Source organism: Phyllostomus discolor, chromosome 3 (genome assembly GCF_004126475.2).
Source record: "Phyllostomus discolor isolate MPI-MPIP mPhyDis1 chromosome 3, mPhyDis1.pri.v3, whole genome shotgun sequence".
NCBI classification, from domain to species: domain Eukaryota; kingdom Metazoa; phylum Chordata; class Mammalia; order Chiroptera; family Phyllostomidae; genus Phyllostomus; species Phyllostomus discolor.
Window position 1 is genome coordinate 42,663,444 of NC_040905.2, and position 27,181 is coordinate 42,690,624.

The window sequence follows — 27,181 nt, forward strand, 5'->3', positions numbered from 1 at the left end:
TCTCTTGATATAAACAGTTCTTGGTTCTAATTTCACCTGGTTTGTCTTCAAAACATATTTGATGGCAAAGAATGGGATCTTTTTAGAGTTCTTGTGTCATTTTGACCTGTATGAAGATGCTGGGGTAGACATATGCAGCCCAGAGAATTAAAAATTTGAACACTTGAAGGTACAGGATCATGCAAAACAGAGAGTTCTGTAGTTTTCTGCTGGCGGCATTTTAATGGGAAATTGTCATTGTTCCCTTTTGAGCCTGCGTTTTTGTCTTCCAATGCCCGAGCAAGCATGTAACTAACTTTTCTTTGATGAGCCAAAGCTTCTTCTTTATCGTTCAGCTACATGCACAGAGATTTAAAAAAGGCCAGTTAGTTAATAAATGATACAGAGCTATGGTCAGAAGTATTTTATCAAAATGTTCATTCTCCAATCTGTCAAGTCAATCAGCATGAATAAATTAATTAGGTGTCCACTGATTCCCAAGCATTATGCTATATGTTATTGAGAGTATTTTTTTTCTAAAGATTTTATTTATTTTTAGAGAGAGGGGAAGGGAGAAAGAGAGGGAGAGAAATATCAATGTGTGGTTGCCTCTTGCATGCCCCCTACTAGGAACCCGGCCCGCAACCCTGGCATGTGCCCTGACTGGGGATCGAACCGGTGACCCTTTGTTTCCCAGACAGGCACTTGAGCCACTGAGCCACACCAGCCAGGGCTTGAGGATATTTTTTAAAGGAAGAATAGAAAACGACTGCTGAAAGTTTTGTCATCTGAAGAAGAGGCAGAAATACATATACATGAGTGTGTGTGTGTATACATATATATGTATAAATATGTGTGTATACATATATAAATATATAAAATCAACCTGTACTTACCTCTGTAAAAGAATGTTGAAATTACCTATATTTAACATTGTTTTTATATATTTATATGTAAATAAATAACTTTAACACTCTCCTATAGATAAGTATGTTCATATAATGTGAGTCTTCAGTCACCTGTGAAATGGGGATAACAGGACTGAGTTCAAGCTTGGGGTCATGTGTCAGGAAGTGGATGGCTACTTTAAAAATTCCTGAGTAAAGAGAAGGCCTTGCCATGAACTATTTATTTAAGTGCAGATGACAGAGATGCTGGGAGTTAATTACGGGGAGCCCCCCTTTTCAGAGGTGGAGCTTTAAACGTGCACAGGAAGAACACGGATGGGGGGAGTGGGAAGAGCATGCTGAGAGTTTAAGGAGATCGGGCTTGTAACTCTGGAGGAGGGTCTGGGGAAAGGGCATAAGAGGCAAATGTAGAGTGGTAAAGTTGAATTAATAGAAAGCAAAAAGATTAGCTTAACCACCATCCCTAACAAGAAGAAAGCAAAGATACCAACCAAATCTATTAGCATCTTAAAGACTTCCTGAGGATTATGCTGGTCTTCAGTCCTCTTAGAACTGTTTTCCAAAGGAAGCATCCCCAGCAGTCTCTGCCCTAAGGTCTTCTTCGTCCTTTGTGATAGTAATCCTAAAATTGAACACGAAAACCCAGCTGAGACATAAAAAAGACACTCACTGATGTGAACTTCCAGGAAAAGAGGTAAGTATGAACCACGGTTACTGCATTCCTCAGTCAGGAGGTGTCCTCCTCAGGAGACCCTGAGCGCGAGTAAGTCAGGCAGCACAGCAGAGTGGGGAGAGCTCAGGCTTTACAGCCAGGATGGCAAATGCAGAGAGAGGGCCACAGTGAGAACCCAGAGCAATGCCCCACCATTCTGTCACATTCTGTCGCTGCTCCTCAGATCACAGTGGCTGCCCCACGGGAAGGAATTCAGCCCATGCTAGCAGATCATCGAAGTCTTCCAGAGGAAGCAGAGCAATCCAGATTTGTATGTGATATCTCCCAATTTTAAACGTCAGCCACTTGACCCACATTATTTGAGAATAATACAAAGACCCAAAAAAACCTCTACAGGCCGGTGGCCTCTGAACCATGCAAACTCCGCTTCAGAGTCAGAAAGGTCTGGACTTGAATCCTTATTGCCACTTACTAACTGCATGACCTTGGACAAGAGCTCTGAGCTTCACTCCCTCAGCTCTAGAATAAGAGTATCGGTACCTATGCCTCAGGGTTGCCATGCCATTAAATTACAGAGCATCTGCTGCGGGAGGAGAGTGGGAAGTTAGAGAGTAATGGGTACAAAGTCTCTGTTTGGGATGAAAAAGTTCTGGAAATGGATGGTGGTGATGTTACACAACATTGTAAATGTGCTTAACATTACTTACAAATGGTTAAAGTAGTAATTACTCTCCCCGCCCCTAAAAAAAAAAATGTGTTGTGAAAGCACCTAGCCCAGGTACTGATGATGTTGAAAGTCCACATCCTGAAGTGTGTACATTAATGTTCTGCTTCATCCATAGAAAGGATGCAATTTATACTACAAAGTGCAAAATTTGTAGATTTATACAAAGAAAATGTCAAGGTTGTTTTTGAAATGCTTGGTAAATAGTCTCATGGAGAAGAGAGAGCAGATCAACCGCAGTGACTGGGGCTCACACCTGACCTCTTCCACGAGCAGCTGTGGCAACAGGTGAACAACGCCAGACAAGCGATGCCCTTGGCAACTTTGATGAGTGAACAACCTGTCTCTGTTTGCAGTTTCAAAAAAGGAACGAGGCTTATAACCTGTCACTCAGAACCTGGCTAAGCTGCCATTCAAAAAGAAAAGCTGATGGCTTAAGTGTTAACCACACATCAGAGAACAATCTGTAATAATCATCCTATACTGGTTCAGATTATTGGAAATATACTAGTAAAATGAATCAAAATCTTGTCACTAAGAAACTCAGTCAAGAGTTACTGAAACTTTTAAGGACTTGTAAAGGCTTTTCAGAGATGAATCAGTTCTTTAAATTCTGCTTCTAAGTCTGTCAGTGCCTTAACAGAAAACAAAGATTGGGAGATATACCTCTCAAATTGTATTTTTTATGGAAAAGTCCCTGAGTCTTAATACTAGCCAAGAAAGGTGGGAATTCTGGAATATAAAATGAGTACAAACTCAAGTGCTGAAATGAATACAAATCTACCTCTTAAAAACCCAGCTTTGTCTGCACAGCACTATCCTTATGGCCAACTTCCATGCATAGCAGGGGGCAGGGGAGGCTTCTATGCAGGTGACAAAATGTGATAAGCTTTCATAAGATCACTTTAACCATTCTTTTCCCTCCTTCTTTCTCTCATCACTCTTCTCCCTACATTCCATCAGAACAAACCAGATAGATTTCCAAATGGATTTGCCTTCAATTAACAACACAGAACGCTAAACCTACTGTCAAAGAGGGTGCCTTGGAAGCAGCCCAGCTGCCGTGAAGGGTGTGGCTGAGAGGAGGGGCGGGATGCCTGAGGGAGGCCACCTGCACATTTGTTGTTCACGTAGAACTAGATACTCTTCATGTTTCCCACTGATTCTTAAAAGGCTAAATGCATGGAATGAATTTTATTTCCCTGGCAAAATCACGTTCCTTGAGTTGGATGGGGAAGTTATACCTTATGCTTTTGTCAAGGAATTATTATGGAAAACAGCCGTATTAATATTGATTTTGTATTTACCATAAATTACTGTCGAGGACTTAGCCATTATATTGGCATAATGGCCTCTGTAAGTCTCATGTCACAAAAACTTTTATAAGTAAGTTAACTTCAGGACAATGTGGAATGCCTCTTTATGGAGGAGAGTTTAGGAACAGATTTTCCTTTTTTGCCCTGACTTCCATCTGATGAACACTCTAAATATATATTTATCATCTAAATATATATTTTATCTTTTTTTCACTCATGTTCATGGTTCTTCTTTATCGCCATTCTTACTATCCCTTCTTACTATTTCAGCAAAGAGATGAGTAAGGTTTAATCAATGAATCTTAAACTCACAACACTTGACCATATACTATTACTATTATGTACTATTTAAAAAGAAAAAATTTAAAATAAAATAGGTATCTACTATTAAAAGTTTCATATTTAATATTACAAGATGCTTATTAGTCCTTAAGGTCATCTTTTTTATTATTTTAATTTTTTATTTTTAAAGATTTAATTTATTTTTTAGGCAGAGTGGAAGAGAGGGAGAGAGGGAGAGAAACATCAATGTGTGGTTGCCTCTCACATGCCCGCCTGGGGACCTGACCCACAGCCCAAGCATGAGACCTGACAGGGAATCAAACCAGCGAGACCCTTTGGTTCACAAGCTGGCACTCAATCTACTGAGCCACACCAGCCAGGGCTGAAGTTTACCTTAAAATGAGATATATTGGACTAAGGATTATGGATATTAACATATTATAAAATATTTGGAAATATAGTCATCTCAGAATTTTAGTACCAAACACATTTAAATTTCTTAAGAAACTTCACTTTAATCTTTCTTGACTGATAAATGATTTCACATTGACATTTTAAATTGAAACAATATGAATTCTGAATAATATTGATCAATGAAAACTGATACTGACCTTTTAAATTAAAATTTCTTTTAAAACAGCTACTTTGTGTATATTGGATAACCTACTTCAACTGTAATTTTATTTTCTCATATCATTTTCATATATTTTATTTACAGTAATACTTAAAAATGGCCATGAACTTCTGATAGGCTTGTAAACCTAAACCTTAACTTGTTTTATTATAAGAATATTTTATTAATTTGTCCAACCTAAGATATTTCCTCTACTCTAAAATGTCTCCTCCAGAATCATGCATGTCAAGAAAGTTTAATTAGATACATTTAATGTGAGTTTCACTGTCATTTTTAATATTACTTCCCTCTTGGCAGTTTCCCTTTAACCGTCTAGTACTCTTATTCTTTCCTCCACTAAGTGTGGTCTTGTTTCAATGAGACAGAAGAGCACTAGAAAAGACTTTCCTGTTATTTCATGGTTTTGCTGCTCCCAATAGCTCATCTGCATGTGTAACATTCAGTGGCCCCTTTCTTCCCCTAGATACTAAATTTTAAAATAAATCACAACTATATGCAAAATTTCAATTATATTATCCATCATATTAAATGTGCATAATCAAATTATAAACAAAAATAACTTAAATTACACCTGATTTATTGCCATTATAGTTCATATTTACCATCCTCTTTAACTTGCTTCCAATTTATCCATTTTGTTTCTTTTTTACACACTTTATCCATTTGTGTTAATCTTAGTGCCTGGTCATTTTTCCTCATTAATTGTTGCTCAAACGCAATTCTGAATGCATCTGCCATTATGTATGCTTCTTCTTTACTCTTCTGCAAAAGTTCCAGCTGGTTTTGAAAGAAAGTTTGAGAGATGTCAGAGGAAAAACCAGAATGATTCTTGCCTGAATGCTAAGTCAGATTAGCAAATGCAATCTTCTCACCTAGCATGGGTCTGGTAGTCTGTGTCTGGTCTATTTTATCTGCCTTAATATTTGCCAGTTCTCTTTTGCAGTGACTGCCCACTCTGAACTAGAATACCAGAAAAGTCCTTTGTGGTGACTTCAATTCTCTGTTAATTCAACTCTCGGACCCCATTATCCCACACAGGCCCTGTGTGTGTTCTTCCCAACTAGGGAGAAGGAACGCTACCAAAGGCTGCCTTTCAGCACTGCCTTGGGCTGGCTATTCCAGACAATACCACTGAAAATAATTTAGAATATCATCTTTCAGATACCTCCTACATATAGTTGACCCTGACTTTGATCTGTGTGATCTTATGCTTTTCCCAGTGAATTGTTCATGTTTAGCTGTTAGCTTTTCTACATAGTCTGAAGACCTTAAATTCCATACCTTCAATAAAGGTAAAATATTTTTAAAATTATGGTCCATGCACCGTATTTGTTATTAAAGCCTAACTATAATGGCAGTGATCACTCGACTAAATGCTGGGCATCACTAAACATATTCTACTTCCTCTATTTTTTACAACAACCCTCCAAACTAGTTATTACCGTTGCCATACAGCTAGAAAATGATGGCTCTAAGATTGAAACCTCCCTCTGGCTAGTGCAAACACTCCTTCCACAGTACCTTGCTGCTTTTCTAATAAGCCTCATGTTTATCTCCCTGCTAATCAGTATCAAGGATCCTAGTGACTTTAAGCATAAGTGCACATTTTCCTCTATACAGCAATACTCAACCTTTTTCATCTCATGGCACATATAATTATTAGAATTCTGTGACACACCAAAAATATATTTTTTGCAAATCTGACAAAAATAGGTATAATATTGATTCTCTCACACTGGATGGCTATTGTTATGTTGGCTGTTGTGATTTTTATTTGACAGTCTAAGGGAAAAGAGGTCAGTGTCTCTGACTAAATAGGTATTGCATGTTTTTTAAAAATATATTTTATTGATTATGCTATTACAGTTGTCCCATTCTTCCCCTTCATTTCCCTCCACCCTGTATACCCTCTCCCACCCACATTCCCCCTCTTTAGTTCATGTCCATGTGTCATAAATTCTTTAGCTTCTACATTGCCCATACTACTCTTGCCCTCCCCCTATTTTCTACCTACCATCTATGTTACTTATTCTCTGTACCTTTTCACCCTCTCTCCTCTTCCCACTCCCCTGTTGCTAACCCTCCATGTGATCTCCATTTCTGTGGTTCTGTTCCTGTTCTAGTTGTTTGCTTAGTTTGTTTTTGTTTTTGTTTTAGGTGTGGTTGTTACTAATTGTGAGTTTGCTGTCATTTTACTATACATGTTTTTTATCTTCTTTTTCTTAGATAAGTCCCTTTAACATTTCATAAAATAAGGGCTTGGTGATGATGAACTCCTTTAACTTGACCTTATCTGAGAAGCACTTTTTCTGTTCTTCCTTCCTAAATGAAAGCTTTGCTGGGTAGAGCAATCTGGGATGTAGGTCCTTGCCTTTCATGATTTGGAATACTTCTTTCCAGTCCCCTCTTGTCTGCAAGGTCTCTTTTGAGAAATCAGCTGACAGTCTGATGGGAACTCCTTTGTAGGTTACTGTCTCCTTATCTCTCGCTGCCTCTAGGATTCTCTCCTTCATTTTTACCTTGGCTAATGTAATTATGATGTGCCTTGGTGTGTTTCTCCTTGGGTCCAACTTCTTTGGGACTCTCTGAGCTTCCTGGACTTCCTGGAAGTCTATTTCCTTTGCCAGAATGGGGAAGTTCTCCTTTATTAGTTGTTCAAATAACTTTTCCATTTATTGTTCTTCCTCTTCTCTTTCTGGTACCCCTATAATTTGGATGTTGGAATGTTTCAAGATGTCCTGGAGGTTCCTAAGCCTCTCCTCATTTTTTTGAATTATTATTTCTTTATTCTTTTTCTTGTTGTATGATTCTTCCTTCTTGTCCACTCCATTGATGTGAGACCCAGGTTTCTTTCCATCACTATTGGTTCTCTGTGCATTTTTCTTCATTTCACTTATTGTAGCCTTCATTTTTCCACCTAATTTGTGACCAAAATCAACCAACTCTGTGAGCATCCTGATCACCAGTGCATCAGTGGACCTATCAGTGCATCTGATAGGTTAGCTATCTCTTGGTAGCTTAAAAGTACTGGTTGAGAGGCTTTCAATTCTGTTTGAGCCATCTCCCCCCCTCCCCTTTGATCTGGTCGCACTTGTTACGTATGAGGGGCAGAGCCTTAGGTGTTCACTAGGGCAGGGCACCCCAGTCACTGAGTTGTGATGTTGTATGTGGGCGTGGGGTCCAAGAGGGAACAATGGCACTTGCTCTGATCTCTGTCAGACCTCAGTCCCTTCCGCTGCTTCCCCCGAGCAAACTGGGCCCCTCTGGTGCCAATTCCCGTGTGGGTGGGCTTGTGCACCCTGTGGGACTTTCCAAGGACCTCTCTTGTGAGGCTGGGAGTCTCTCCCTGTGCCTCAACCCCCACAGGTGTTTTCAATCAGTGTCCCGAGGCTCTATTTCCCAGCGCTGGGTTTCTGGGTTGCGCATAGTGCCTCGCTTTACAAACACCGCCTCACTAGGTCTGCCACTTGCACACTCAGGGTCCACCCACTGTGGTCTTGCGCGCCCTGATGCCTTACATGCCCAGTCCCAATGCTCTCTGCTCTCTGAGCTGCAACCTGCGCCAGGCTCCCCGTCTCCGCCCCTCTGCCCCTCCTACCGGTCTGGATGAAGTGTCTATTTTAACTTTTTGGTTATCTGGCTTCCATTCAGATCAATTTTCTGTCAGTTCTGGTTGATATTCTGTTTCTAAATTGTTGTTGTCCCTATCTTGGTTGTGCGAGGAGGCACAGTGCGTCCACCTATGCCTCCATCTTTAACTGGGAGTTTCATTGCCAGGTATTGCACATTTTAAAAATTCTTGTGGCACATTATTGCATGTTTTAAAAATTCTTGGGGCACATTGGTTGAAAATTGCTACTCTAATATATAGTGATTTTAGGGCCATGTATAAACAAAAACAATAGAATCTAGGAAATATTAACTACAATCTTAGGGAAACAACTTTATGTGGCTACAGTGTCGTGCCAAGTAATATATGTATTCTGGAACCATGTAAATAAAATAGTTTATAAGTTCATGCCATTATATAAAATTACGTGTAAGTTCCATCATCAATACTTACTAAAGTGGAGCTAGTAATTGCAGATACTTCCATTTATTTTACTATTAATAGAGAAAAAAGCCCTGGCTCGTGTAGCTCAGTGGATTGAGTGCCAGCCTACAAACCAAACGGTCACCAGTTTGATTCCTAGTCAGGGCACATGCCTGGGTTGCAGGCCAGGTCCCCAGTAGAGGGTGCATGAGAGGCAACCACACATTGATGTTTCTCTCCTTCTCTTTCTCCCTCCCTTCCTCTCTCTCTAAATATAAATAAATAAAATAGAGAAATGAAACCAAAGGTTTTTACTGTTACCTCCTGTTTGAGCTGAAGAAGCATTTTCTGAGCAGACGCCGCCATTTTAGCACAGGAACAGGGGCTCCCTCCGGGACCATGACAAAGGCAGGCTCCAAGGACTGCAAGCTTGAAATCCAAAAGTATTATCCATTACTAAGTGTTGCACAGTTTAGCTGGGCACAAATGAAGGGGCATGCCCACACATACCCATGCACATTTCTAGTCAAGCATCTGATTCAAAGAAACTGGAAAGGAAAACAAAAACAGAAGGAAGCTGAGGCAGGGTTTCAGGATCCAAGTGAAGATTAATTACATGAAAATGAGGAAAGGATGTTACTTGGAACAAAAACATACTGGAATTCTACCTTCCTTCTTTTCACTCTCCCGCTTCACCTTTAACCTGGCAGAGTTTCATATAGTTCTGAATCCTTGGTGGGAACTTGACCTAATGAAGTTAAGTACTAACATCCACAGCGTGGACTTCCTGTGCCCGCACTTGGCCCTGCTGGCCAGCACTCATCACTGGCGGCTCCTGTCAGGGGGAGTTGCATTCTCAGAAACTACTAAATTTTAGTGTTGATGAGAAAAACAATCGTCTGGCCACTCATGTAAAAATGTCTATGATTATGTAATGTGAGACCCTATTAACATAGCTTCTGCTAAACCTATAAAAATAAGGAATAAAAGGAAGGAGGTGGCTAGCATATCCCTTAATGTCCAAGAATGTCACACATGAAAGGTATGGTACCAGCAAGACAAGAACAACCCTGGGCAAACCATGGGTCTCTCAGTCTCAAATTAGTAGGTATGCTGCTGTCCCAGACCATGTGACAGATGGTGATGGCGGAAAGGAAAGCAGAAAATTTCCATCCTGCTAAGCTTTCATACCTGCTTACCTACCTCAAGACCTGAAGCCTCTGTAAAGTCACTTTTATCATTGCACGTGGTTTCCTGAACCATCTTCTGCTGTTTGATATCAAGCATAGCAAGGGCTTCCAAATACTGTCCATTCAAACCTAGGAAGGGCAATATAAGACAGTGTTAGTTGTGAGGGCCAACTGTAGCCTCTCCTAATCCTGTTACATCAATGTCTATCCTCATTTCTTATAAGCAATGTATATACAACAGGCGCTGCCCACAAAATTTGGCCCCATCCAGAAAATCTGATAGAATAGTGGGTATCTAAAATGTTATTATCTCTAATGTGTATCTTAATTTTGCAACAAAAGTCTGGTCTTCATTTACTCTTGGGAAATTTGTAGCATTTTCAAAGGGAAAGCATGCCAAAGCAAATTATTCAGACACTTTGTAGCTAGTGAGACAACCAGATGATGGGGTCTCATACATTGTATTATGTCAAATATACCAGCTATCCAAACTCTAAGAGTTTCCTACAGGGAGGGAACCATCTCTTGTGGCACGGCGAATATAGCCCAGACCTACTGAAAAACCAACAGGTGCAAGTCGGCACACAGGAACTGAGCCCACAGATCAGCTTTCCCGTGGGAAACCAGGCCTGCATTGTACCTAGGCTGCTTTGAGGCTTGCTTTTGCTAAAACTCCCTCACCCTGCATTGAGGCAGCAAATGTTTACTGCATATCTTTAAAGTAACTTCCTAAAATCTAAACCCCCCAAGTAGAAAATGTAACTAGTTCAACCACTTTCCCCTTGATCTGCAACATCCTTCTCTTTGAAGTAATTGACAACATTCTTTCCTTTGTTATCTGTAAAAGGTAATCACCTACAGTGAACCTGTGCATAGTAAATGAGGACCATCCTCAACACAATGTACCCAGAAAAGCAATAAAAGCCTGTCCAGGCAGGGGTCGGGGCCCTCTCTCTCACTTAGAGAGTGGCCATGCCGTCCTTTTTTCTCCACAGGACTTCTGTAGTCCGTGTGCATTTGTTCATCAAAGCCACAACACACGGACTCCACAAGCCAATGTCCACATCAGTTTCCTACTGGGAGTTTTCACAAGAGGATCGCAGACCATTTAGAGCAAGGGCCCAGCTACATACTGGACAGCAGAAAACAGTAACTTTTCCCCTCTTGTTGCAGGGTTGGGGGGTAGGGAGGAAGGGGAGGAGTTGTGGTTATGAGCACCTTTTGCCTGGAGAACTAGCCTCACAGAGGAGAAGTCTGCACCTGCTCCAATCACTGGCACCAGGAAGCCCCGTGCATGTGCAGTTCCCACCAGGGGCACTGCCACAGCTCACTCAACTACACCACATACAGTGCCTCTCTCAGGCCCAGGACCTGGTTTAGAGCTCATGTTGTCCCCTTTAAGCCACCACTTTAAAGTAGTTTCTGCTTAGAAGGAAGAATTAACATCTCCTCAAAATTTCATAAAAAGTTGGTATCACCTTAACATTCTTTAAACACTTTAGTATTCTTTTTAAATTTTAAAAATATTTTTACTAATATTTTAAAAATATTTTTTAAAAAATTTAAAAGATTTTATTCTTACTTATTTTTAGAGAGAGGGGAAGGGAAGGAGAGAGAGAGAGACAGAGAGAGAGACAGAGAGAGAGAGAGAGAGGGAGAGAGATCAATTGGATGCCCCCCACTGGGAGCCTAGCCTGCAACCCAGGCATGTGCCCTGACTGGGAATCAAACCAGCAACCCTTTGGCTTGCAGGCCAGCACTCAATCCACTAAGCCACACCAGCTGGGGCTTAAATTTCAAATTCTTAATGAGAAAAATAATATCTTGAAAGTTAAGAATAATTGTATTAGGGAAAAAGTCACAGAAAATACTTTTGAAGGCAAATGCTGTTAAATAACTATACAATTATAAACTTTTCCTACTAGTGTCTCAATAAAACATACATCTGCTCAGGTTCCTCAAATATCAGGGACTGTACCATTTTGTTTTACACTGAGTATAAAATCCATATGATAAAGGAGGAATAGGTTTGAAGTTTTATTTTGGAGGAATGGAAATGTTATAGAACTAGATGGCTGCACAATATTGTGAATGTTATGGATTGTTCACTTTTTTAAAGTTGTTTTTTATTATGTATTGGTTTTGGGTGTGCAGCTTGGTAGTTAAACAATCATATACCCTACATAGTGTTCCCCATGATATTTCCAGTACCCCAACTAGTACCACACATAGTTATTACAGTATTATTGACTACATTTCCTATGCTTTACTTACTTTCCTGTGACTATTTTATAACTACTAATTGAATTGTTCACTGTTTTAAATGTATTAAATTAGAGAGAGGGGGATGGGGGAGAAGGAGAGCAGGAAACATCAATTTGTTGTTCCACTTATGTATGCATTCATTGGTTGATTCTTGTGTGTGCCCTGACTGGGGGGTCAAACCCGCAACCTTGGTGTATCAGGATGATGCTCTAACCAACTGCTACCAACCCAGGGCTAAATTGTTCACTTTTAAATGGCAATTTTGTTATGTGAATTTCACCTTTTTAAAAAAAGTTTTAAATTTAAAAAAAACTAAATGATGCATTTTTTTCTATTATCCTTACAATCTATTACTTAGACACACTCACACTTTGTCTCTATTGATATGTGTGTTCCAAGCACAGGACATTCTGTATAAAATGAATCTTCTAATGTAACATTTTAAAAAGACCATTAACATACCACTCTTTACTTACTTGCATTTTCAGACTTCAGCATTTTAATCTCTTCTGTTTTTAGTTTCAAAGTTTCTTTGAGGACTGCGCTTTCACAGTCGAGCCTGGAAAAAAGTACCCTCCACATAACCAAAACATAAGCACTTTGTACTTAACTAAGAAGCACATTTTAATCCCATAATTCGAGCACAAAATCTTAAATATAATTTTTCCTATTTCAAAACAGTCTAGAATTTATATGTGTCATAAAATAAAGACAATTTAAAGGAATGTGGAAAGGCTTTGAACATACTCTAAACCTTTCTGTCTAGCTGAGAAAGAATCAGAACCAGAAATACCTATCAGTCATCCATTTAGATACTCATTCTCTTTACTTACGTCTTAATTCAACTTAGTAACCATTTAACTACCAACATATGAAGGCTACCTTCAAAATCCTGCATAAAAGATACATACGGAGTTTTTTCTATTGACTAAAAATTGGAATTACTTACATGAGTTCCTAAATTGCCCAACATCAAAGTCTTAGACAATTTTTTTTAATTTAAAGATTTTTATTTATTTTGTTTTTTGAGAGAGAAGGGAGGGAGGGAGAAAGAAAGGAAGAGAAACACCGTTGTGCAAGAGATATAGGAATCGGCTGCCTCCTGCATGCCCCCAACTGGGGACTGGCTGCAACCCAGGCTCGTGCCCTGACTGGTATTCAAACTGGTGACCTTTCGGTTCACAGTCTGGTGCTCAATCCACTGAGTCACACCAGCCAAGGTACAAAATTTTTTTTGAAATTAAAACCAGCAGACAGATTGGTCATTTCATAACTAAATAAAATACTTGTCAAGATATTTGTAGTGATATTTGGGCAAGATTTATATGCTGTGCTCAGGACTGGCCGCAGATCATTAAAACTGTGGTCTTGAAGTTAAAGCTTCCCAATTAAAACTAAGTGCAAATCTCAGACATTTTGTTTCTACGATTAACAAAGGAATACAATATGAAATCAGGTTCTAACACAAGATGTGTGTAGCCCTTGATGAATAAAGCAACTTTGTTAATACAACCACTTCTCAATAACTCTAGACGAGTTTCCAAATGAATTCTAATTGGCTCTGAGGTTATGAGAGGACATTCTTCAGACACAAACATTTTATTAGATTCACTTAAGTTACTTTATAAATTACTTTATAAACTGTCACTTAAATCACTTGGCTGGAGCATCGTCCCATACACCAAAAGGTTGTGGGTTTGATTCCTAGTCAGGGCATGTACCTAGGTTGCAGGTTCAATCCCTAGCTGGGGTGCATACAGGAGGCAACCGATTGATGTTTTCCTCTCACATCAGTGTTTCCCTCCCGCCTTCTCTCTCTCCTTCCTCTCTCTCTAAAATCAATAAACGTATCCTCAGGTGAGGATTCAAAACAAAAGCATAATACGTAAGTCAACAAGCATGGTGAAAGAACCTTAAAACAGCATACAAACTGAAACACATTATCTTAAATGAATCACATAACCATATTAAAGAGAAAAAAGAAGAAACTGTCTAGTAACTTTTGAACACAGGATTTTTAACTCCCTAAGGCTAAAAAAAACTATATACAAGTATTGGACTCTGGTTAGTAGATTTGATTTCACAATGGCATATATAGCAGTTCTAAAGCTACTTTCTGCATAGTCTACGGTGAAAAAATAAGTAAATATATTGGGTAATAGGAGCTGGGTTTCTCACTATGGGAGTTATAAATGTGGGAAGGGGCAAAGCTAAAACATGTGGGAAAATGGGTATGAACTCAGGGTTTTCAGTAGATTGACAGATGGGATACTAAATAGACAGATGGCAGAGAGATGACAGATGGCAGAGAAATGACAGAAGAAGGTGTGTGTGTGTGTGTGTGTGTGTGTGTGTGTGTGTGTGTGTTTTCTGGCTCTGTTCCTTGAGAGGACCTTCTAGCAATGACTCCCGGGTGGCAATGAGCTTACCTAGTGCTCAACCCTTGACTTCCAAACAGCATTCCCCACTAAAAGGATCAAGGGCTCCTTAAGAAGTACCTAATATTGTATGCATTCTGGTCTAGAGTGTCTTGCACTGGAAAGCAAGAAAGTGCTAAAGGAATGATAAAAAGGTGTCAAAAAGCCACAGAGGCCAGTTTGATGGTACTCGCATTGACCAAAGTTGAAAAATTTTAGGCATCGAAAGAAATTAAGATAGTAATAGCTTTAATTCACTGAATAATACAAGAATCCATGAGTTCATATACACAAAAAAAATAGGGAAAGGAAAACTTGTTTCTTATAGTAATATGCTAATACTTGTAGAAGGCATGATGGAATTCCCAAGTTGCCATTTGGCAACCATCATGGTAACAACTGCTTCAGGCAGAAAGATCAGTGGATGTAAAAACCAGTGGGTGAGAGTGTGACAAGTAACAGTATATCTACATAATTTAAAGTGCCTCCCCACAAAATGTTCAGTAATCAGAAGGGGGAAATCGTGACTGCAGCGTAGAAGGAGGGCAGATGCCACACCCACACCAAGTGATCAAGATTCACCTCCTAGGAACTGGTCAAAGCAACATCTCACGCCTCCTCATCTGATACACCGAGAATAGAACATTGCTTTGGTGGCAGTCCTGCCCCAAACAGGTAACCTGCATTTGATCCGGAAGCACAGACATCCCCATGGTGGGTCCTTCTACAAAATAACTGGCTTATCCTCCTCAAACACTACCAAAGTTATAAAGGACAAAGAAACACTGAAGAACTGCTTCATAGAAAAGGACAGTAAAGTTTAGACTTGACAACCAAATGCAATGTATGAGTCTGTATTAGATTCTGAACAGGGGAAATTTTTTTCCTCTCTTTTGCTATGGCATATTATTAGGATAATTGGCAAATATAAATGAGATCTATAAATTAATAAACAGTGTTGGTTTTTATAATTATGTTATGGTTTTAAAAGAGAATGTCCCTGCAACTTACTCTTACGGTTCAGAAAAAGTTATATCTATATATTCAACTACAAAGAGAAAGAATGATAAAGCAAATGTGGTAAAAGATCAAAATGTGGGCAAATCTTTGTGAAAGTTATATAAGAATTCTTTGTATTGTCTTAAAAGTTTCCTGTAAACCTTCAATTTATCTCAAACTAGAAGTTAGGAAATAATAAATTTAAAATTTAGGTAATAAAGCCATCTATAACCCAAGGTATCAAATCAACTTCTGAATGACAGATCTTATAAAAAGTACACGTTAAAATTTAAAGTTATTAAAATCACACTAATGAAAGAGTTGCTCAAAAAATTTTTGTTTCAAAAAAGTGCCAATGCTCAAATAACCTGGAAAGCAATGACTCTTATACTGTATTTGAGAATATTGTTTATATTTTATATTTTTAAGAAGAAAATTAGAACTAACAAAGACATGGAACTGGCCAATGGATAAGCAATAAGAATTTTATAATATTTACAGTTAGCTCAGAGAAGAAGAAAGCCTAAGCTACATTTGAATTACACACACTTGAAAGATTTGCAAAGAAAAATGATGGAATAATAATATACAAACCTGTCATACTTTTGGGTCCAAGATTCCTCTATATTTTTAAATCTATTCTGATCAAATTCTATTTTCCACTGCAAGGCATTTAGTTCCTATAGAAAGAAAATAGTATTTTCATGGAAAATTTTACAAAATCACTTTGGGATATTGTGAATAGCTGAAATAAATCATCTAATCATTTCACAGAAATAGGATAAAGAGGGAAAAATCACTAATCACTGCTCAAAAAGAGTCTATGACATTTGTAAACCCATATAACATGCCTCTTTAGCACTCAAAAGAGCTTTGCTGAAGCTTACTTATTATAGGAGAAATTCAAATTGCTTAGCTTAAAACTTTGCTGGTCCAAACCTACGTTTCTCATCACCCCCACCCTCAACCCATGTGGACTCCATGAACAAAATACTCTCCTGGAAGTCTGAAGCCAAGGCCACCCCATCAAGGGCAGGTACAACAGGCACAGTAGGCACATGACCTTGGAAGGCGATTCCTAACTACCTCTTCAGTGAGGATGAGATGGGCAGAAATCAGAGGCAGGCTCTGGGAGCAGAGGAAGAAAAGAAGAAAAATAGGAAGTGTCAACTTGGCAGGCTTCCTACTACCTTAAAAAGGGGAAATAAAAGAAACCTTAATTCTCTGCCCATTTGACACTTGTTTTGGATTATAAACTTCAAAAGGGAAGGAACCAAATAAAGTTGAAGCACACCTAGCAGAAGGTATGCACAAATGACCTATCCATTAGTAAGGTGACCTTTAAGGAAATTCTATTAGAAAGATTTTTGGATTAAACAAGTCTAAGCTAAAAATACAAATACCTTCTCCAAGGATCTCTTTTGTTCCATAGTTTTTTGAAGTACCACCTGGGTATGACTTGTGGCTTTGTCAAGTATTGCCTAAGAAAAATAAAAATTGTATCAGTATAAATTAAATTTCTAATTATTCCCATGTGCATAATGAAGTTCACATTTTTTTAAATCCTCACTCAAGGATACATTTATTAATTTGGGAGAAGAAGGTAGGGAGGGAGGAAGAGAGGGAGAGGGAAAGGGAAGGGAGAGGAGGGAAGGGAAAAGAGAAGAGACATCAACGTGAGAGAAAAACACCCATAGGCTGCCTCCCTTATGCACCCCTGGGGACCAAATCTGCAACCTAGGTATATGCCCTGACCAGGAAGCAAACTTACAGGCCCTGGCCAGGTGGCTCAGTTAGTTGGGGTGTCCTCCTGCACATCAAAAGGTTACAGGCTTAATTCCTGGTCACAGCCCATAGGAGAAGCAACTAATTAACGTTTTTCGCTCTCTCTCAAATACACACACACACACACACACACACACACACATATATTTTAACCCATGACCTTTTGGTGCACAGGATGACACTCCAACCAACTGAGCCACACTGGACAGGGCTGAAGTTCACATTTTTATTTTAAGGCAATAGAAAATTAATTTGAGATGAGAATTTCCACAGAGACAGCTTTTTTGTGGAGCGTTTGATAGTTCAAAAGTCAGAAGATCTTGGTTTGGCTCTTTCCCAACGAAGGTAAGAATGCATGAAAGGATCTTCCATACAAAGACTTGTACAAAAACACTCATTCAGAATGGCCAAAAAGTGGAAACCCAAAAGCCCATCAACTGGTGACTAGATACACAAAATAAACAAAACGTGCTGCATCTGTACAATTGAACACGAGTTGGCAAAAAAAGGAAGAAAGTGCTGACACATGCAGCACCATGCTTGGACCTCAAAAACATGCAAACTAAAAGAATTTGGACACATTGTATGATTCTATCTATACGAAATAGAAAAGGCAAATCTATAAAAGACAGAAAGTAGATCAGGGATGGAAACAGGGAGTGACTTGCTAATGTGTACGAGGTTCCTTTTTGGGGTGTTGAAAACATTCTAAAATAAGATTGTGGTGATGGTTGCACAACTCTAAGTTTAGTAAAAATGAATTGCATGCTTAAAACAAGTGAATTTTGTAGCATGGAAATTATACCTTAATAAAGCTGTTAGAAAATCTAAACTTCAAAAAAAATGGAATTATAACAAGCACTGCTGCTTTTGTTTTAAAAGCTAAAACCATATGAACTAGTATTGGAATGTGAAAGTGACAGAAGTTGTCAAACAACTTCTTACCATGCTTTGAAGGATTTTCAGTGCTTCCTCTTTACCTTCAAGTTGTCTTTGAGATGCCTCAAGTTCAGTTTTTAAAATTTCTACCTCCTGAGGAAAGAAATAAAATCAGTCTTCTTATCTGCAAGATGTGCAACACCAAATGCTCAATTTGATGAACAGTCTACATGTAAGCTCAAAATGCAGTTTGACTCAAAGCACTCTGACCTTATAAAAGAGGCTGGAAATTCCTACAGGCTCTATAAGTGGACCAGACAGGCCAAAATTGAGAGCCTCACTATCAAGTGCTATTTGTAACTCAAAGCCCAAATCTTTTGCTTTTACCCACCTAGGCCACACAGCCTAGGATATGAGGGGCAGAAAACCCTTAGACCACATAAAATAATCGCATGACCATTCACATAGCTCCAGTAGTTATTACAGGTTGAACTGTGTCCCCCCCAAAGGAAATGTTCATATTCTAACTCCTGGGACTGTGAATGTGACCTTATTTGGCAATAGAGTCTTTGCAGATGTAATTAAGTTAAAATGAGATCAGACTGGGTTAAGCTAAGCCCCAACTCAATGACTGGTGTCCTTATAAAACAAGAAAAACTTGGACACAGACACTCAGGGGAGTCCATAAAACACTAGAGACTGGAGTGAGGCAGCCACAAGCTAAGGACTGCCAAGGACAAGGATGGTTGGGGACAACTGACAGAGGCTAGGAAGAGGCAAAGAATCCTCCTCACATCCGCTCAGGGAACATGGCCCCCTGATACCTCGATTTCGGACTTCTAGCCTCCAGAACTGCGAGAATAAATCTCTGTTGTTTAAGCCCACAGTGTGTGGTACTTTGTTACAGCAGCTTTCAAAGAGTCACAGACAGTCCTGGCTGGCTCAGTGGATTTAGCGCTGGCCTGCAAACCAAAGGGTTGCCAGTTCGATTCCCAATGAGGGCACATGCCTGGGTTGTGGGCCAGGTCCCCAGTAGGGGGTGCAACCACACACTGATGTTTCTCTCCCTCTCTTTCTCCTTCCCTTCTGCTGTATCGAAAAAGAAATAAATAAAATCTTTAAAAAAACAGAGTCACAAACATATACTAAAATGGATATACACTAAGAAGGGCTTCCTGTTTCCCACAGGACAGGTGCTCCTCACAGAAACACCTACTCCCAACAGGCCCAACAGGCTGGACCACCTGGGATACTTTCTGGGATACTTTCTGGCCTTCTGATCTCAAAGAGGTTAAATTAAGTCAGGTTCTTTCTGGCCATGTATACAGCGGAGACACATGGAAGGAAGTGATAACTATTTCTCCAGGAGATTGGAGAAGTGAAGATTAGGGGCAAAAGGAGAACTGGGGGGCATGTTTACATAAACAGCCTTTTTGAGAGATGAGGAGGATACAAACCTGAGGAGGGCAGCCCACATGTTTATCCTGTGGTTCATGGAGAATACCTGGACAGCCAACATTGGCCTTCCATACAGTTTGGCACTACTTAAACCAAATATTTGCCAGTGGGTTTCTATTCACAAGACCATTCTTATATTTGCCAGAGTACCTACCTCTAATGTTTCCTCAAGACGTTGCTTTAATTCTACACTTGATAATTCTGAATTAGAATCTATTAGGGGAAAAAACATATTTTCTTTAACTAGCTAAATAAAGATATTTGTCAAATACAAATTATCAAATATCAATTTCCCCTAAATTGCAAAGTGAAAAGAATTGTAATAAACCAAATAATGATAAAAATAAGTAGCTTAAAATGTTTCACAAATGAAGACACACATGTTGAATAAAGAGACTTTTTAAAAAGACTCTAAAATAAAACTTGTTAATAAACTGGTTAGTTACATACAAACACAATACAAGAAAACCCAAGGAATGTTGGTGAGTGAAATAAATAAATTCTGGTATTTGGCTTAAGTGTGATCAATACAGTGATGTGAATAGCTAAGAAATAACCTGAATTTAATTTCTTCTCACAGAGAATGACTAGAAGGCTCCTGTAAGTTCAGTTATTCTCTCCTCAGTGTGATCAATTGAGACAAGAAACTGAGTTCTCAGGGCTTCATTTTCACTGTGGTCTCAGAGACAATAACAATCACTAAAGTGGCAAACTACACGCAAGATGAAAAGAAGTAAATGAAGAAAAAAATAAAGAATATTTTGAAGGATATTCAAATTTTCTGAAAACAATTTTTTTTTTTGCTATTTTGAAATTTCCTCAACATGCCAGTATCCAAGACAAACCTAAATCATGTTTTTACACTGATGATACGGCATTCCAAAGAGGGACAAAGTGACACTGTATTGACAATGACAAGTTCTGTTTTATTGGTAGGCAGAATTATGGCTCCCAAAGATGTCCACATCTTAACCCCCATAACCTGTGAATACGTAGCAAAAAGAACTTTACAGATGGGATTGAATTAGTAGTTGGAGATGGAAGATTATCCTGGATTACCCAGGTGGGTCCAAGGTACTCACAGGTCCTTATCAGTGAAAGAGGAGGCAGGAGAGTCACTGTGAGACTGACGCAGCACAAGAAAGACTGGACTAGCCATTTCTGGCTTTGAAGATGGAGGAAGGAGACCACAGGCTTCTCTCTGAGAGCCTCCAGGATGCATGTGGTCCTGCTGGCACCCTGCTTTTAGCCCAGTGAGCCCTGTTTATTATGTCTGACTTATAGAACTGTAAGGTAATAAATCTGTGTTGTTTTAAACCATTAGATTTCTGGTAATTTGGAAATAACCTATTAGGAAATTCGCACAATATTCTTACCTATAATCAGGTCAACTTCAACAAAAAGACAAAAGTGCATTAGACAACAGAACGAGTTCATCCTATTACTGTCACATCTTGTTTCCATCCCAGTGTTCTCCCCATGTTTTTACAAAGGCACCTGAGCATTGTGTTCGGTTTTCAACATCTTGCTTGCAAAACAGTGTATACCCTCTGTCTGAGGCACAGGTGGCAAATGCAAGGCCCTTGGGCTGAATCCAGCCCTCCACCTTGTTTTGTCCAGCTCGGGACCTTGTTTCTACCTGGTGGCAGCGCCGAGCTCCTTGCCCCTAGTTAAGGAGTAAGTTACATTTATACAGTCCCAAAATGACATTCGGCCCTTTGCAGGCAATGGCAAGGCTGATGTGGCCCCGGGTGAAAATAAGTTTGACACCCCTGCTCTAAGGACTTGGAAGAAAAATGTGTAAATAATCCCATTCTAATTTCAAGGATTTTGAGGGATGAGGACAGATCCCCAGCTACAACAGTCATTTGTAAATATGAAGCCAGGTTTCCTAAATTACTTTTGTGTTGTTCTAATTTGCATTTGTTCCGCCTTGGTGGGGGATGTTTTACAACATGGATCACAGAAGACTCAGCCTCACGAGAGCTGCGCCACAGCACAGGCATGCCCTCACCCACTGGTCCCCAGGCCCCTCGGAGCTGTGTCATTCCATCACAGTATGATTCTGAATTTTACCCTTTCCTTAATGTGTGGGATAATCTGTTTTTAATTACAGTAAATTGAGGTTAATTTTGTTTTGATAATTTTTGAGAATTTCATAACATCCCTAAGATAACCAGAAGTATGCGTGTTCTTTGGGGCACACTCCTCCCCCAGATAAGCACCAGGCTTGGAGCGCTCAAATGTCACCTCCTTCCAGAGGCTTCCCTGACCCCTGCCTAAAGCAGTGGTGCCCCAGGCCCTCCACTCACTCACCATCCCTTCACTTACACCACTTGATGTTATACAGCTGCTGATTTGTGGGTTTATTTTCTGTCTCCTCTACTGGAGTGCAAGCTCCATGACATTAGGGCCTTTGATTATTTTTGCAGTGATGTTACTCGCAGAGCTTAGAACTGTCCCAGACACCTAATAGGTACCCGATAAATATTTGTTGCATAAGAAATAAAGAGTAAATGAAGTATACCACTATGTCACCAAAAAAGCAAGGTAGGTAATTGTGTACTGATATCACTATTATTAATACAGAATAGTGTACTTCACAATTTGAACAGTTCTTGGAAACAAGCATCAGTTACTTTTTTTACATCACCAACCTCCAAAGAAGAAAGGCAAATTTCTAAAATCCACTCTGGTGACCCATTTCCATGTGCTGGAAGGGTGGAAGCACTAAAATTCACAGGGGAGGAGGAGGAGGAGGAAGAGGGCACCAGGCGTCCTTACCGGGGCTGCTCTGTCGTCTGTAACGGCAGGTTCTGGACCTGACGGGGTGTGTATCTTGCAAGCCCTTAGGCCTGGAATATTGAAAAACAGCACCACTTCTTTCTTCCCCCTTTCCTGGAAATGGGGGAGGGCTAGAGTTCCTTTCATCTGATCTTTTTCTAGATGTAAATAAAGGTGAAATTTGCACTTCATAAATAGCGCCAGGCCTTCTTCCGAGGCCGTACCCTAAATCGCCTTCGGCCATATCGTCATCCTCCGGTTCCCAGGTCTGCGCCTGCGCCTGCGCCCCCGCTGGCCCCGGAGGCCTCGCCACCCTGTTCATCAGCCAGATGCCTTATTGAACATAAGGAAAAAACGGTTACCTGTAGTTAGGAGTACTATTACCTATTAAAACCTATTACCTATTAAAACGGTTACCTATTAAAACACTGTCAGTGAAAGAAAGCTGGGTTTTCCGGGGAAGAAAACGTTCATATTTGTGTTATGCGGGCATGACTATTCCAGAGAAGCACCAGCACACAGACGCAATCCAACTCAACATTTCAGGCTTGTTAGGTAAGAAACATTCCAACTGCTTATTTCAAAGATGCAGTGAATTGTAAGGAAACAGGAAAGGCTTTTACTTAATGCAGTAATCTACTGATCAGAATAAAGCAGATGCGTCTTGGCTAAGGAAACAGAACCTTCTTGATACACAAGCTTATAAAGGAAAGGGTTCCGTTTTCACAAGCCTAAGAGCTATAGAAAATTCAGGAAAGTCTCTGAAAAATGAGACTTCCAAAGACTAAGACCACTCTGCCTCTGCCCCTTCATAGCCCTTTATCCAGTTCAGGTGCCGGGGCCTCTTCCCCTTTCTCCTACAGCCACAGGCGTCTCATCTGCTATTTCTGTGCAGACGCTGTTAGTAAAGGTTCTGTACATGGGGCAGTGATAGCCGGGAGGGAGGAAGGTGCCCCACCTCTCTTTCTAAAATCAGATTGCATCTGTGTTCACAACCTATTTCGAAATGAAGGCAGAGCAAATACCAAAGCCTTTTCATTGGCTAAATGTCATAGGCTCCCCACTGCCCCAGCCCCTCAGGCTGATGGCCCTGGCCTCCCGGGTGCTCTGGACCTTGTCAGACATTCCTGCCCCAGAGCTCTGTGCTCACCTTGCCCTGCCCGGGCGGAGTGAATGCTCTTTCCCCGGACAGATGCACAGCTATTCCTCAGCTCCTTTAGTCTTACCTTCTCAGTGGGGCCTTTCCTGACACCCTATTTAAAATTGCAGACTTCTCCCTGTCCCACTTACCTGCTTTATCTTTCACCTTCACACTTATGACCTTCCAACAGGGCTGTCCAACCTTTGAAGTGCCACACTGGAAAAAGAAGAGTTTTCTTTTATTCTATTTTTTTTTTTTTTAAGATTTTATTTATTTATTTTTAGAGAGGGAAGGGAGGGAAGGAGAGACAGACATCAATGTGCGGTTGCTGGGGGTCATGGCCTGCAACCCACGCATGCACCCTGACTGGGAATCCAACCTGCAACACTTTGGTTCGCAGCCTGCACTCAATCCACTGAGCTTTGCCAGCCAGGTAAGAAGAGTTTTCTTGGGCCACACATTAAGTAAATTGAGACATGTAGTCACCAATAAAAAAAAACCCCTCATAATGTTTTAAGTAAATTTACGATTTTCTGTTGGGCTGCACTGACAGCCATCCTGGGCTGCATGTGGCTCTCGGGTGGCAGTTTGGACACTCCTATTAGGACAAATGCCACTTACTTTCTCAGGCCCTCGTTCCCAGAGCTGGCTAGACCACAGCATGACTGACCCTCATCATTTTATGATGCACTGGAAGCACCCTGAAGGTGCAGAGGCTCCAGGAACCCGGGAAACAGGACATACCAGACCACAACCACGGACTGGACCCTGTACCCAAAGATGACACTGAAACAAGCTGCAGCCTAACATCCTGCTCTACAATCACCCCGTTTCCGGATATACACTCAAAGCCCTGACCCCCCTCGGGGCTGGGGCTGGTGCACATCACACCTAGGCCTTTCCCTCCCTTGGGAAGGTGAAAATAAAAACCTTTCCCTACTGCACTTTCTTCTCCTTGTGAATTCTTTCACAGCCCATGTCCCCAATCACCCTAACACCTTCTAACACACTCCTCCATATTTCCCTCATTTTTCAAATCATGCCACTAAAAAAGGGAAGGTAGTACAAAAGAGGGAGCCCGGTGAAGCTGTGGATGGCTCCAGCCTGACCTGGATGCCTCTCAAGAGGTAGGGCACCCTGAAAATTTTCCCCCACCAGAGTCCAAACCCACTCTAGATGGCCCTAAGACAAATGTGAGCTCCACAAGAGCAGAAGTTTTTACTTGTTCCTATCTCCACTGGATTCCCAGTGCCTAAAACTGAGACATAATTGGTGCTCAAGTACTTGTTTAATAAAAGAATAAAGCAAGGAAGAAACATATACACTGAAACCAACTTGCCTCTAGGGTAGAAAAAGAAAAGCAGTCACCTCAGCAAGGCTCCACACTGGATACCTTGGGGCTCATTGTCTGCCCTTCTTCCTAGAAGAAAACATCTCCAAGTAAAAATCTACAGAGAAATCATAACCGAGCCTTCCTGGTCTGAGGACCATTGTTGGCACCTACCTGGCAACAGTGGCCCACCTGGTAGTCGAAATGCTCAGCTTAGTACACACAGTGCAGTTAAGACAGACTTGCATCACCAGTTGTTTCAAAACCGCTGCTTTGCTGTACTTATTTAGAAATGTTTCATCCTTTTCACAAGACTCATTAAAAATACAAAGGAGCCCTGGCTGGTGTGGCTCAATGGATTGAGAGCCAGCCTGAGAACCAAGAGGTCGCAGATCAGGGCACATGCCTGGGATATGGGACAGGTCCCCAGCTGGGGGTATGCAAGAGGCAACTGGTCAATGTATCTCTTGTACATTGATGTTTCTCTCCCTCTCTTTCTCCTTCCCTTCCCCTCTCTCTAAAAATAAATAAATAAAATCTAAAAAGAAATACAAAGGAAAGAAAGAAATGAAACAGATCTATCTGACATATTTTTCTAAATATCCTATTTATAAGGACTTTAAAAAATCTGTTCCTCAAAAATAATTAAATCTCACTTTTTGCTGCAATCTCTCTTATTCTTCCACTATTAAAATCAGATACAGGTGCCAAATAAACTTAATCATGTATGAAGTGTTTTCTGTCGCTTTAGGTCAAAGTACCATATATTTTCAATGTTTAAAAAGAAAGGCCCTTAAAAGATCTTAAATAATTCATCATAAAAAAAGATACAAAGATGGAAAAACACTCAACATCATTAGTCATCAGGGAATTGTAGATTTAAACTACAATGACATTCCATCACCTACTACTGGCAATCCCAAGTGCTGCTGGGATATGGACATCCACGTACACTGTTGGTGGGAGGATAAAATGGTACAAACACTGTGAAAAGTTTGGCAGTTTCTTTCCAATGGAGACCCAGGAATTGTGCTCCTGGTATTTACTCAAGAGAAATGAAAATATGTTCATATAGAGATGTGGACATGAATATTCATAGCACTATTCAAATTAGCCCCAATCTGGAAACAGCCCAAATGTCCATCAACAGGAAAACAAATTACAGTACATCCATCTAATAGAATATATTTACCAATAAATAATGATTCTGATAAATGCAATAACATAGGTGAATCTTACAGATATTATGCTAACCACAGAATCACAGTACTGTATGAAATCCTGGAAGAACTAATATTCATAGCAGACAATAGAACAATGATTGCCTGGGGTGGGAAGGTAAACTTCAAAGGGCATGAGGGAACTTTTCTGGGTGATGGAAAAGTCTTATATCTTGCCTCGAATGATGGTTTGTCAAAACTAATCCAACTGTATACTCACAATGATGCATTTTATTTTATGTAAATTTTAAAATTAAATTCATTGGGGTGACATTGGTTAACAAAATCACATATCTTTCAAGTGTGCACTTCTATGATACATGATCTGATCACTGCACTGTGTGCCCACCAAAGTCAGATTATCCCCATCACCATATATTTGGCCTCCTATACCCACCACCATTATAGGCTGAGTTTTACCTTTAGTGCAGCAGAATCCTGTTTATAATTGCAACTTCACATCTCTGTTAAGGAAGGTGTGGTCACGGTTAGGCAGCCATCAGTGAAGAAAATAGAATTGGTCAACACAAAGAAAAAAAGCAATTAAGAGGAAAGAATATGCAATCACAGGATTAGCTAAGAATATTTTTAATGTGCCATATATGAGATCTGTCCAGAAAAATCCAGCCATTGTTAATGTAACAAGAACAGTTTGCATGACATCCATGTAACCTGGCAGCCAAGGAGAGTAGACTGGAATGCACATGCATGAACAATGATGACTGCACTGTACTAGTCAGTGGGGGTGGTAGATGCCATTGAATGAGAATGTGTACTGTGTGGCTGTCACATTCAAAATTACTGAGCAAGTAGAGCAATAAATCTGCATCAAATTTTGCATTAAGTTTCAACATTCCTCTGCAGAAACTATTTGGATGATTCAGGAGGCTGCAGCTTTGGGCAACTGGTGATTGGCAGCTTCATCACAACAATGTGTATCATCATATATCATGCATCACGTATCATGCATGGTTTTTTGGCAAAAGACCAAATTACCTAGGTGACTCAGCCCAGATTTAGTGACTTCTGGCTTTTCCCAAAACTAAAATCACCTTTGAAAGGGAAGAGATTTCAGACTATTGAAGAGATTCAGGAAAATACGACAGGGCAGCTGGTGGCAATTGGGAGCAACTGTGTGGGGTCCTAAAGTGCCTACATTGAAGG

The 27,181-nt window shown here is 40.2% G+C and overlaps 1 protein-coding gene across 5 annotated transcripts; it reads right to left on the minus strand.

Moving 5' to 3' along the window:
• CCDC125 (coiled-coil domain containing 125) lies at nt 1–26,659 on the minus strand. 5 transcript variants are annotated; one of them, XM_036020358.1, is made up of 13 exons: nt 24,836–25,109; nt 23,617–23,683; nt 22,327–22,688; nt 19,697–19,755; nt 18,151–18,237; nt 16,824–16,901; nt 16,015–16,100; nt 12,481–12,563; nt 9,753–9,868; nt 8,871–8,978; nt 5,119–5,293; nt 1,379–1,509; nt 1–335 (listed from the first exon to the last, which is right to left on the minus strand). In XM_036020358.1, exons 3-13 carry the CDS (start codon nt 22,646–22,648, stop codon nt 48–50), a joined length of 1,533 nt encoding a protein of 510 aa, XP_035876251.1. In that variant the 5' UTR covers nt 22,649–22,688; nt 23,617–23,683; nt 24,836–25,109; the 3' UTR covers nt 1–47. The 5 variants fall into 5 exon arrangements, 4 of the variants coding, with proteins under 4 accessions (XP_035876251.1, XP_035876250.1, XP_028387882.1 ...); XM_036020357.1 differs by lacking the exons at nt 23,617–23,683; nt 24,836–25,109 and adding an exon at nt 26,438–26,656; XM_028532081.2 differs by lacking the exon at nt 24,836–25,109 and having other exon boundaries at nt 22,327–22,659; nt 23,617–23,699.
• Between the last annotated feature and the right edge of the window lie 522 nt (nt 26,660–27,181).